The sequence below is a fragment of the Colius striatus genome, chromosome 10, assembly GCF_028858725.1.
Source record: "Colius striatus isolate bColStr4 chromosome 10, bColStr4.1.hap1, whole genome shotgun sequence".
Classification (NCBI taxonomy): domain Eukaryota; kingdom Metazoa; phylum Chordata; class Aves; order Coliiformes; family Coliidae; genus Colius; species Colius striatus.
Genome location: NC_084768.1, coordinates 4,870,185 through 4,882,994, shown reverse-complemented (window position 1 = coordinate 4,882,994; position 12,810 = coordinate 4,870,185). Strand labels below are relative to the sequence as shown.

The 12,810-nt window shown below is 38.7% G+C and overlaps 1 protein-coding gene across 1 annotated transcript in view; it reads left to right on the top strand.

The window, feature by feature from the left end:
- Positions 1-12,810, top strand: part of COL24A1 (collagen type XXIV alpha 1 chain) — a 150,840-nt gene that overhangs the window by 60,813 nt on the left and 77,217 nt on the right. Inside the window, exon 20 of the mRNA XM_062003927.1 lies at positions 10,665-10,718. Coding sequence (XP_061859911.1) covers positions 10,665-10,718 — 54 coding nt within the window. The remainder of the gene's footprint in view (positions 1-10,664; positions 10,719-12,810) is intronic.

The window sequence follows — 12,810 nt, the reverse complement described above, 5'->3', positions numbered from 1 at the left end:
CGCTATCTGATCCTTGCAGTTGCAGACCTGAAGTCTCCTCATTGGCTTCGAAGGAAGTAGTTGCAGTTCTTCTATGTCTTGGAGATTGTTGATTGTCCTCTTTTGGTTTGGCAGCCACTCTGCTGACAGCTCTCCTGGGCGGTCCTTTTCTAACAGCTGTCTTCCCCCTTAGTTCACGTACACGCGCTTCTAGCTTAAAAGTGGGTTCACCATCCCACTTCCTCATATCCTCTCCTTGGCCACGCAAAAAGAGCCAGAGTTCATTTCGCGGTGTACTCCTGCGTCTGGGACTTCCCTTTCCCCTGGTCGGGACAGTGGATGACTGAGTTCTTGAGGCAGATCTAACAATCAGGCCATCATCCCACACTGATGAGGAGGTGCAGAGGCTCTCTTCATAGTTCTGTAACCAAGAAGATACCCTCTCCACTGTTGGTATGTCCATGTCTGGATGATACACCATTGCCAGGATATTAGAATATGTAGCTGGGGCACTCTGGATCACTTTTCTCAACATGGCCCGTGTACACTGGACATCGTCTGGATCTGTGGAGACCTCGACATTATCCAGATCACCATAGATGACTTCCAACACAGCTAATTCCCTTAGATATTGGATCCCTTCATCAGCTCTAGTCCACTTTCCTCGGGCATTTACAAGGTCTTCCTTGAATGGGTATCTTGCCCGTACACTTGAGAGGAGTCGTTTCCAGAGACTACAAACTGAGGTTTTCTTTCCAATGCCTTTATCAATTCCCCGGTCCCTAGCAAGAGATCCTAGCTGTTGGGCTTCTCTGCCTTCCAATTGTTGACTGTCAGCCCCGTTATCCCAGCATCGGAGCAGCCAGGCACCAATCCGCTCACCTGGCTGGCGACTGTAATCTTTTCGCATATCTCTAAGTTCTGTTGAGGTGAGGGACCGAGTAGTTTCCATTTCCTTTTCGATTTCTTTCACTTCTCCTGATCTCCTTACCGAAGGACCAGTTTCTTCTTCTAGCCTTTCCTCTTCCTCCTCGTCTGCCCTTACTAATCGATGATATGGACTTGACCTCCTTATCCACTGCTTCTTTTTCACTACTGGGGCAACCACTGTGGTTGTTGTTTGGTTCCCTGACTCAACCATGGTAGTCTCAGGTATAGTTTGAATTTCCACCTCGGCCATAGTTCTCTGAGAGGGCTGGACTGCGACTGACTCAACTATGTTGGTCTCAGGTACCGTTTGAGTTTCCATTTCAATTACAGTTCTCTGAGAGGACTGGAATGCAGCTCGGTAGGCAGAGGCTAGGCCCCAGTATAGTGCCTGAACCTGATGGGCCTCATTAGGGTAGGTAAGACACCCTTCTATCAGGTAGCGTGTCAATAAAGCAGGGTTTTTTATCTGTTCAGATGTAAAATCCCAGATTACAGGAGGTGATAACCGTCCTAGGAATTTGCCTAAATTCATCCACATACCCTGCCACCCAGGGACTGGCCGCTTCAGGGAGCATTTTAAGATGTTTCCATCACAAATTTGTACTCTCTGATACCCAGATGACTCCAGATTCCACAAGATATATAATATACCAACCATGTTAATTAGTAATATTAAAACTCTCGTATAAGGGTGACTAAGGACCTGGGAAGTCTGTGTAACAGAATTGTCTAGATCAGTCCGAGCTGAGGAGAAAGAGGTGCTTTGCCCCATGGCCTCCACAAGATAGCTCCCACAGCACACTAAATTCATCAGTAACAGAATGAGACTTGCTATTATTATTTGGGCCATCATGTTCCCAGGCCCTTTCATCCTCTTCACAAAATTATATAGCCAGCTTAGCAAAGCTATTAAGGTTAAAGCACAGCCGAGAGTCAATGTTAGGAGCATCGTGTTCCCAAACATTAGAAAGTGTAAGATAAGCTGCATAGCAGCAAGGCTCCGTGACCAGCACAGGAACTTTGCTCTCATTGGTTTACTGTAATTGCAATGCAGTTAATGTAAATCTGCTATTATCTCGCCCCACGTTGGGCGCCAAAAGGGCTGTGGTAGTTTGAGCCTGGCTGGATGCCAGGTGCCCACCACACCGCTTTACCCCCCACCTCCCGAGAAGCAAGCCAGGGAAGGGGAGAAAAAAAAATGGGAATCTCGTGGGTTGAGATAAAAGCAGTTTAATAAATAAGCAGCAAAGCCGCGCGCGCGGGAAGCAAAGCAGAAGCAGATAAGCTGTTACTCTCTACTTCCCATCAGCAGCGATGTCCGGCCACCTCCCGAGAAGCAGGGCTTCAGTACGCGTAGCGGTTGCTTTGGGAAGGCCAGAAATGCATCTCGCCTCCCCTTCCTGCTCCTTTCCCCCAGTTTATATTCCTGAGCTGACGTCATATGGTATGGAATATCTCCTTGGTCAGCCTGGGTCAGCTGTCCTGGCCATAGTCCCTCCCAAGATCATGCCCACCCACAGCTATTGGTGAAGGTGGGGGAAGGAATGCTGGAGGGACAGCCCCGATGTTGTGCAAGCGGTAGTCATAATATTGATATCAACACAGCACAGCACTGCAGGAGCTGCTGTGGAAAATCACTACCGTCCCAGACCCACTACAGATAAATAAAGCTTGAATGTCCAGGTATTTTTCTTTGAACAATTATCTGCAAAATGACAGGTTTAAAACTACAAAGCAATGTAGTTTTAAACTTTTAACTGTAGTCACACAAGATAGATACAAATAAAGTAAAGGGACTTTTGTCTCATTTTACTTCAGAAAAACATGCTCAACTTACAGCAAAATAGCAGAAACAGAGGGAGGTAGGACAGCAGTGTACCAGAATACTAGAATATTCCTTCTATAATAAAAGGAATTTTACAAAGAAATAGCTTAAAACTGAAGGTTATATCTTACTCTCCCTGTTGCCTTGTCTTATAAAAATAAGCTAATTGTTGTTTCCAAAAGCTTTTCAGAGCCAACTGGAAATATTAAGTATGAGCAACTAGTGCGAAGTTTCCTACACAAAAAAAAGCTTTCTGTCATGTATCTAATTATGCCTCTTTTTCAAAAAAGAGATAGCTAGCAGGTGAGACAGGGTTGTGTTCCTTGTTCCTATTTCATTATTTGAATAGTCAGACTTCCCATGACCCCGTGTCGAAAACTGATGTTACATCCTATGCTAGATGTTCACCTTGATGTTTCTGGAGACAGCAGAATGTGATGAGTTAGTGTCTTATAAGGGGAGCACTTTGATATGGACATGATAACCCATGCCAAATGCCTTTTAAGAAACAATTTATTTAAAAAAAAAAAAGTATGTTAGGATTTGTTGGGTGTTGCTGTGTGTGGGAGGAGCACAACTGTGTCTGCCCAGTAGCCAAATCTGTCAGATCCTACTTCAAACCATGTCTCTCCCCTTTTGTCCAACACTAAAGACACTGAATTTACAAATGCTCCCTATCCTCATGTTCAAGTTTGGTTTAGGTACATGTGAAATTAAAAAATGGGCATCCTTTGGTCTCTCCAATTACCCATCTGAGTATGTATTTCATTTCCAGTATAAAAAATAAGCAGTCAATCCCTAACTTTCTTTCTGTGTAAACTGCAAAATCAAGCACTACAACAGCTGAAGTCTGCAGCTATCTCTGCACATGACAGTGTGAGAAGGCTTGGCAGGCTTCATTCATCCTCCTGGGTTTTTGGCTTTTTATATTCAGGTCAATGGTGAATTGCTTCCTAAATCTTTCCTCTGCAGCTGTGCAGCCTAGGTACACCAGATCAGAGTTGAAATAAGCCACCCACTCATAGCCAGGGTCCATCTGAGAATTGCACTGCTGACAGGCAGAGGCAAGTAGAGGGAGGGGCAGAGGTCTCATGCTCACTCTCTGGGTGGCTGTATGAGGGTTGACTGCCAAGTGCAGTCGTCCTGCAGTAGTAATCCAAATTCTATTTTTTGGATATGTTGCCCCAGAGCCGGGGTCTGTCACGTGCCTGGATGTGTGCTGCTCACAAACCAGCCTTCATTAGTTTACACATTTTCCTGCTTTGTCATGCATCTAAAAACGAACAGCCAAAACTTCATCTTTCTAGAGAGCTTTATTTTATTATGACAACTGGAAAGTGCTGATCTGACCATTTTAACCACAATGCCAGTGTTTACTGTATATAATGAAGTATGTAATGGTCATTGTTAATGTGAATGAAACTAGACAAGGTTTTAACAAGCAGCTGTGTATATTCAGAATGTTTTCTACTTAAATTTTGCTCTACAACTAAAATTTAGTTATCCCCTAAGAATGAGGGTAATAAGTTTCCTTCAGATATGCCTTCAAATATGCTGTGAGTATTATAAATAGATTTCATCTGGAGCAGGGGAAGCATTAGTCATTATCTGCAATAGAACTTTTTTCATCTGTGCTGTATTTTGATCTGAAGTCATTAGCTTATTCTTTCAGGAAGATAGTCATATGGGTTTCAGCTGGTATGTTTCATGCTCAAGGCAATAGCATTACAAAGGAAAGGAATACATTCAGATAATAGTAAAAAGTCAAAAAGGCATGTATTTTATAAGTGAATCACTGGCTGCTTTGAGTTGTCCATTTGAAAAGAGTTTATTTTTAACACGTGTTTTATCACATGGTGTTTTGAGATCGTGCAAACAACACCATAAGTGTAGTGATAACATAGCCTTCTGTTTCAATATTGTATCATACAACTTGCATGCAAATGACTTGAACGAGATACAGAAATAAAGATGATCTTTATAGTTGAATTTATTGCACATTCTGGTATACATCTGAAGGACTATTCTTTAGAGTTGCTTTCACTTTCTTCTTGCCTTTGCACAGAATATTTAACATCTTTTCATAAATTTATTTGACATAAGTATGTCATACTGATATTTTTTGAAGAAATATACATTAATTTTGCAGAAATACTCTACTATTTGGTAACATTCAACAATGCTCGTTCGTGTGACCCTCCTGTGTATTTCATGGTCTTCAGTGTAATTATGATAGTTCAGTCTGTATCTGTTAGTTCCTAGTCTTTTCACAGGTCTTCATAAGTACTTTGCATAGAATTTGTTATCTTGGACATGTTCCTTTTCAAGGCAGAGCTGTGGTGAGACTTCAGTAGAAAAGAAGGAATATGTAGACAAGAAGGGTTTGATTTGTGTTGCTTACCAGTGCATTATTTATCTCAATGTAATGAATCTGCCTAGAGAAGGCAAGCTAATATTTATACCTTTTTTATTTTAAACAGCTGCACTGCTTTTGACTCTTGGGTTTTGGTGTTGATCTTAGAACAGTATTTTTGAAAGTAAATACGAAATTTCTGCCTTAGTCTAGATGTGGTCTGGTCTGTATGGGCACACAGCTGTTAGCAGCATAGAAGCAATGTACAGTGAATTCATTTCCTGCAAGAGAACAGGGATAGAGTTCCTCTTGCAAAAGACTGTTTCACTGACTTAGTATCTAGTCTCTTTCCTAAGGTTTAAAGATAGGAATACTTGATTTTCAAAATATAGAGTTGTACCTGATGAATTTCCTCTGCACCAAGACTTCATCTAACCCCACTGTCACTTGCTTCATTAGAAGCACGTCTGAAAGAAGGCCTGTTCCTCAAGCCTTAGTCATTTAACTGTTACTGGAGGACACAAGAATGCTTTATCTGGTATTTCTGTCTGTATGAAATGTCCACATTTGAAGCTTGTTTTCACCACAAGTCAGAACACAATTTTAAAGTATGCATCCCTCTGTTTAGCAGAGAGCCACAACAGTGGCTGTTAATGTTGAATTAACATTCAACATTAGGTTTGAGTTTCAAGTTTTGTGAAAGTAATTCATCAAATAGCTGAGCTTTCCCTGGGCTTTGATTGGCCTAAGAGACCGCCTCTTCTGCGGTGTACCTTGTGAGTTGACTGCTGAAAGTTCAATAGCAAGTCTAGTTCTGATCAAACTGTGGCAAGCTCCCTCTAGAAATCCTGTCTGATCCTCTGACTGGATCTGCACTGAAGTTCTTACCAAAGCTCTTAATTTTTCACACTTGCAGAATATTTCACAGTGACAGAATGCTTCAAGATGTGGTCCTTAATATGTTGTTTGGTGACTGGTGCTGCTGTGCTGGTCAATCAGATGAATCACCAGCATCTCTTTAGCCATCAAGCAGCCAAGCAGGTCTGTGAAGGACATGTTTTGAAGGGCTGATGTGATGTCTCAGAAAAAAATAATCAGTAGTATTTCAGTGATCATGGCTGAACAGATCTGTCATTTAAAATTAGACAAAGGCATAAAAAACATCAGTATAATTTTACTGACATCTTAGCAACAGTAATTTGCAAAGCTTTCCTGTATTGTATGCTGTAATACGATTGCTCTTTTTTCTCTTCTCTGACAAATTACAATTATACAGTTGTAATTTGTACTGTTAGATTCCTTACTCCACACTTTCCAAAATCAGAATTGAAGGTTTGTAGGAAGAAAATAGAGTTTTGTCTCTGCCTTTTAAAAATGCTAGCATTAAACTTTGACTAGATTGGCACACTCAGAAGAAAACTCATTTCAAATCTGTTTTGTTCTTATTATTTTCCTCTTTGTATTTGGCACATTATTGACACCATCACACAGTTGTACAAATGACAGAAAGCCACGTCCTGTAACTGTGGATATTGACATTTCCAAAGTTGCATAGAGGAAAAAATAGATTCTTAATTTAATTTTCTCTCTGGGTAGCATGTCCTTTCAGGAGAATAGTAAACACTTCTTATTTGAGAGTATGAAATCACAAATCATTTTCTCCACTTACAGATTGTAGTTTTATGCAGAAATCTTCCTTGTGTAGCCTGATATTAATTAGTAACAAAGTTCTAGTTGAAACTTTGTTGAAGTTCAGTAGCTGCATCCCGTTTGTATTGCTTCTGAAAATTCATTCTAAATTCTCATTCAAAGGAAACATAGCATGAATGAAATAACATTGGAGCATGGAAACTTGACAATTGAAGGCATTGTCACAGTCTCTTGAAGTTTTTGCTCTGTAGTGCCTTGCTCACGTGTCAATCCTATTGAAGGCTGCCGAGGAACATGAGGGTTGGTGACCAACAACAGAGCTGGCACATGTTGTGTGGAAACAGCATGGAGTGAGTGGGATTCTGCAGATGTAAAGTAATTCCTAGTGGAAATGGAGTGTAATTTCCAAATGTTTCTGAATTTCTTTTTCCACATTAACAGCCACACAGGAAAACAATCTAAAGAGAAGCAACAGCTTCATCTCTGGAACACTGAGTTTGATACCAAACCACATGCTCTGACATAGTAGCAGTCTGAGCATCTCAGAATTTTTTGTTAACTGAAGATTATATAGATGAGAGTAATAAATATATTAATTTTCTATTAAATATATTCACTACAAAAAGCAACACTTTCACAGCAAGGTTAAAGTTCATTTGTGTTGAGATGGCTGGTACTTAAGGTTTTTCTGACACCACCTCTAATTTGATGAAACTGAGTCAACTCTAAAGTGCTTTGTTGGCAAAAGACCACATCTGCAGCAAGATTGCTAAAATAATTTGTAACCTACCAGCTGCCAGGCTTCTGTCTGATGGGAAGATAAGATTCTACACTTTCCATTTCCTTACTAAAAGTCATAATATTGAGTGATGTTTTGTTCTGAATAGTCTCTGCTGAAAATTGCATTGCAGTTGGAAATTATATATTGATCTCTTGGACTTTCACTTATGGAAGAATAATGAATCTGGAGAGGCTTTACAGGGAGCTGCCTGGGGAATAATTCTTGGCAAATTCAGACAAAGGTAGAAATGTGTATCAATTCACTGCTCAGAATCTGCATGACAAATGCCATTGCTCTGGTATTCTAAGAACTCCTTTATGGTTCATTCATTTTTGGGAATTGTCTTATGTGTCTGTGTATTGCATAACTACGGTTATCTCACCAGTTATTAACGTCTTGGAAATAGTATTCTAATACTGCCATAGCCTCTGCATTTTCTCTGTGGTAGTGCTTGATAACAAAAGACTAAATTCATCTTTATAGCAGAGACAAGGGTGATGAAGATTTTAAGCTTTTAAATAACTTTGATGTTCTCAAGCTCTCATGGCTCTCACGTTCTAAGACTTTGCCTGGTGTTTCCAACTGTCATAATTGTTCTGTGATAGTGCTTCTCAATGCTTACATCTCATAGTTCTTAGTGAATTCTTTTTAGAAGTATTTCCACAAGTAAAGGAGATGTATTTATAGAATCATAGAATGGTGGGGTTGGAAGGGACCTTTAGAGATCATCTAGTCCAACCTCCCTGCAGAAGCAGGGTCACCTAGATCAGGTCGCATAGAAAAGTGTCCAGGCAGGTCTTGAAGATCTCCAAGGAAGGAGCCTCCACACCCTCCCTGGACAGCCTGTGCCAGGGCTCCCTCACCTGAACAGTAAACCATTTTTTTTCTTATATTTAAGTGCAACTTTTTGTGTTCCAACTTCATCCCATCACCCCTTGTCCTGTTGCTGGCTACTATAGAAGAAAGGGATGCCCCAACCTCCTGACACCCACCCTTTAGATATTCTCTTATAAAGTTTAAGAATCTTTCTAAACAGATATTTTTCTTGACAAGTTGTTTTCTGGAATGTTTCTTGCCATGAGAGAAACTATCTCTGTGTCAGTGTTAGGCATTTGTTCACACATTAGGAAGTTATAGACTTATAGATGTACAAAACAACACACCCCTTGGTAACTAATGTCTGTAAATAAGCAAATTAAAATAAAGGAAGGATGAGTTTGCAACTTCCAAAGAACTGATTGAACCCTTCAGTGTATTTCCATAGAAAAATGTGGTCAGGATTTTAAAAAAATCCTCTTTTGAGCTGTGTAGACATCTAGGCTGATGTAAACGAGTGCTTTATGTATCAGTCAGGTGCCTTGGTCACACGTGAATAATATGCTATGTGCCACCTAGAGGCATGTTGGAGTTGTTGCATAGCTCTACTAGTTCCTGCTTTATGGCAAAAAAGAAATGTCCACCGTGTTGTTTTGTGAAACACTGTGTGTTAAGGTTGTTCAGTTCATTTTTACTCTTTAGAAGTTTCTTTAATAGTCATTAGCATTCGAGTGCTAAAACTGGTTGGGGTTTTTTTTCACAATCCTCTTTCATATTTTGGTGTAAACATTGTTTAAAATATATAAACCCACCTAAAAATATTTGCTTACCATCTAAATCATAACTTATTACTCTCTCTGCACCCTGTTAAGAACAAGTTACAGAAAGTAAACAGAGAAAGCTCTACAAGTAAGAACAGGGATACTCAAAATTCTTTAAAAATGTTATTATTATGTGGTAGTTGAGGGTGAAATAATATTTTCTTTTAAACTTCTTGGTTTAGTATCATTTCCCTTTACCTTTCTGTTAAGGGTTTTTTTGTGATTAATGTCAGCTAATTATAAATACTCATTAGGAATAGTTATCATCTGTATTTGAGGCTCAGCTGTTTGGGAAGAACAGAGTATGTTTAACTATTATCCACCTACTGAGGCCATTTTTATTTCATACCTCTATTGTGCTTAAAGAATCTAAAAAGTGACTCTTCAAGCTTTAATGATGACATTAATCCATTAGGATGGAAGGATGCCAAAGAATTTACTGCTGGAAGTTCTTTATGAGATGGTCTTTAAATTGTTCTGAATGTGTACAGTGTTTTCATTTCCATTATTGGACAAGTATGCATGTAAAGAGTGACATTCATAATTTTTAATCTACATTAATTTTCTGTTAAGACAGAGACTTGTTTTTACTAGTATTAGATGATGGATGTGCACAGATTGGGTAATAAATATTTTACCCAGAGGAAGAAATTTTCAGTGGCAATCTTCCTATTTTTGGATAGGCTCTGTACTTTACCCTATAAATACACAAATTACATTTCTTCACTGGATGTTTAGGAAAATTAATTCACTACTGTATTGAATAAGGATTAGTTTGCATCATTTCTGTTCCCTCAAAATATTCTCAGTTCTTATAAAACTATGCAGTTACAGCACAGGGTTCCTCTAACATAGAGGCATTCACATTGTGTCCTATTCAATGCCTACTGGCCAGATGGTTTGGTGAGGTCATTTTAGTTAAATATTTTCCTTTGCATATTCACAAAGGCTTGTTCTGAAAAAATACTACATGCTTGTGACCTTCAGTTACCACCAGTTAGACCTGGATTAACGCCTGCTGATTTGGAGGCAAAAGGCTTTCTACTCTTTTCTTAATCTTGCAGTGATCTTACCCTTAACGTGCAGCCAAGAATTAAAGGGCTTCAGCTGCTCTCCAAGTTTTTGATTTTTCTTTTAAATAATTGAATTCATGAGTACAGAACCTGGTGCTGGCTGTGTTGTGGGTTGCTTGGGAGTTTTTTTGTGCATCAAGACCAATCCAATGGTTTGATTTCAAACATTGCTCAGTGGACAAAAAGTCTTAACGCTGAGAGAAATTAAACCCATACTGACATCTTCTAAATTGAGTTTCATCAAAGCTGCATAAAATTTGTCACTTATCCAAATCCTTTCAAGGAATCTTAATAGATTCTGATATTTTGGGAATGGTAGAATGAATTTATTTCTTATTCCTGTGATTTAGATTTGTTAAATGAATGAGCTTGATCAAAACAGGTGTATCAGAAACATTCCTACTCTGTAAATCATCTGTCTGTATGAATTCTTTAGGGTTTTCCAGGAGATATTGGTGTGCCTGGATTAAATGGTCCTGAAGGTCCTAAGGTAAGACTATATGAAAACGTACTCATAATTACAATAATCAGTATAAATCTCCAAGGATGGACACTGGCATCATACTGTCAAAATACAGGTGCTTTGCCTCAGGTATTTATGTGAGGAAGTTAGTAGAACGTTTAGTGCTGTGCACACAGTTATGAGGGTAATTGCTGATGGCAGCATGTAATAGTAAGTTCAGTTTAAGGAGATTGGGGGAAAACCCTGTGTAGCTAGAAAATCATAGGTAGCTAGGAAGTATCACATATTTCACCTACATTTAAATAAAATGTATGCCAAATATATGCTCATATCTATCTGACCTAAGTAATACAGAGTTCAAAAAAGATAAATTTGGAATAAAGAGTAGCTAAAGATAGGAGGAAATGGACAACATTCACAAGCCAGATGAAATAATGGATAAAATAGTATAACATACAACAATGAATAAAATTTACCTACAAAAAATTACTGTGGTGGATTAATTTAGCTGCTGTTCTTTAGTAGACTAGTATTTTAGATCAAAGTTAAGCAATAATTCACATGTATAGAACTTTCAGTGAAGCTCTGGATGAAAGCACATATGGGAAGTTTTTGTTTAAAATGGAAAAGGTAGAGTCTAGTGCAAAAAGTGCAGATGGAGTCAGAAATTAACCCAGAGGAAGATGATTGAATAATATCTAAAAATTGATTTCTTTTTGGTGAAAGGCAAATATCAGTTAAGTTCGTTGCTCACCAGATTTGGGATGACTCTTACACTGTATTTTTAATGATAAATAGACATAAGTGCAATGAAACGAAATATGTGTATGAAACAAGTCTGAACATCTTTAGATACTATAAAAACTGCACCTTGTACTAATTCATCTCACTTTGGTTACTCCAGACTGATGTATGGAAGGACTAAAACAATAAATCCTATTGTAAACTTAGAGCTTTGCACCTGCAAAGAAGGAAAGCCACTGCCAGATCTCTCTGAAATAAGAGCACAATAAGGCAGTTAGAAATTACCTTGGTTCTACAATTTCACATATCTTATTAATTCCACTGCACAAAGCATGAGAAGACTGTAAGTAGTGCACACAGTTCTGGGTATTTGTATTCCAGAAGGACTCAGTCAAGTGGACTAGATGCAGGAAAGGATACTTTTAATAACTGTATCCTAAAAGGCAGTTGTATCCTAAGAAGCCCCAAAATGAGCCTTTTTGAGCTTGAAGTAAACTAGGGAGCAGAAATTGGTAAAGTAAAAGAACTGTGCAAGAGCAAAAATATTGTGAATCCAAGGGCAGAACATGTAAGCTGTCCATGAAAGAACAGAGATGGAATTGACAAGATTTCTTATTGACAGAGTTGTGAAATTCTGTGGCAAACTACTCAAGATAATATAGGATAGGGAGCGGTGCATAGTTTAAAGATATAAAATTGTAACTGGAAGAGTGTAACAATCCCTCCCTGCCCAAGTTAATAATTCTTGAGAACATCTCAACCCAGCTGTCAAAGCCACAACCAATCTCACATCTTTCAACTGTGTCAAGAGCCTTGCCACATAATAACTCAGACATGAATTTATTAGGAAGGCTGAGAACTCATACCATGCAGCAAATTGAAGAGAAGTTAAAATACTTTTGCAGACAGGTGTGGACTTTTCTTTAGTTATAAATTATTGCTTTGCTAACTTGTTTATATGTATGTATAATGTAATATATGAATGAATTTTATTTGACCATTGTTGTGGCAGTTACTCCTGTGTTTCTGAATTGCCAGGGTACTTAAGAACTTTTGCATGCACGACTATGCCTAGAGTGTTGGGGAAATAACAGAAGATGCAAACAACAGTTCTTGAACTGCAAATCAGATTTAGTCCTTAAAGCTGATACATGAATGATGTAGCTGAGATCTACTCCCTGCTGTCCAGTTTCTTCACTGAGAGATCATGTTTATTCCACATTATATCCACAGGATTAAATGAAATGGTGTTTTTTACAACTGGGCTGATGTTTAATATTTTAGTATTTATTACTGATCTATTCCCTTTTTACAGATTACAGCAACAAAAGTACTAAAAGGTAGCCTAAGAAGCTTAAGACTGTCCTCCTTCAAA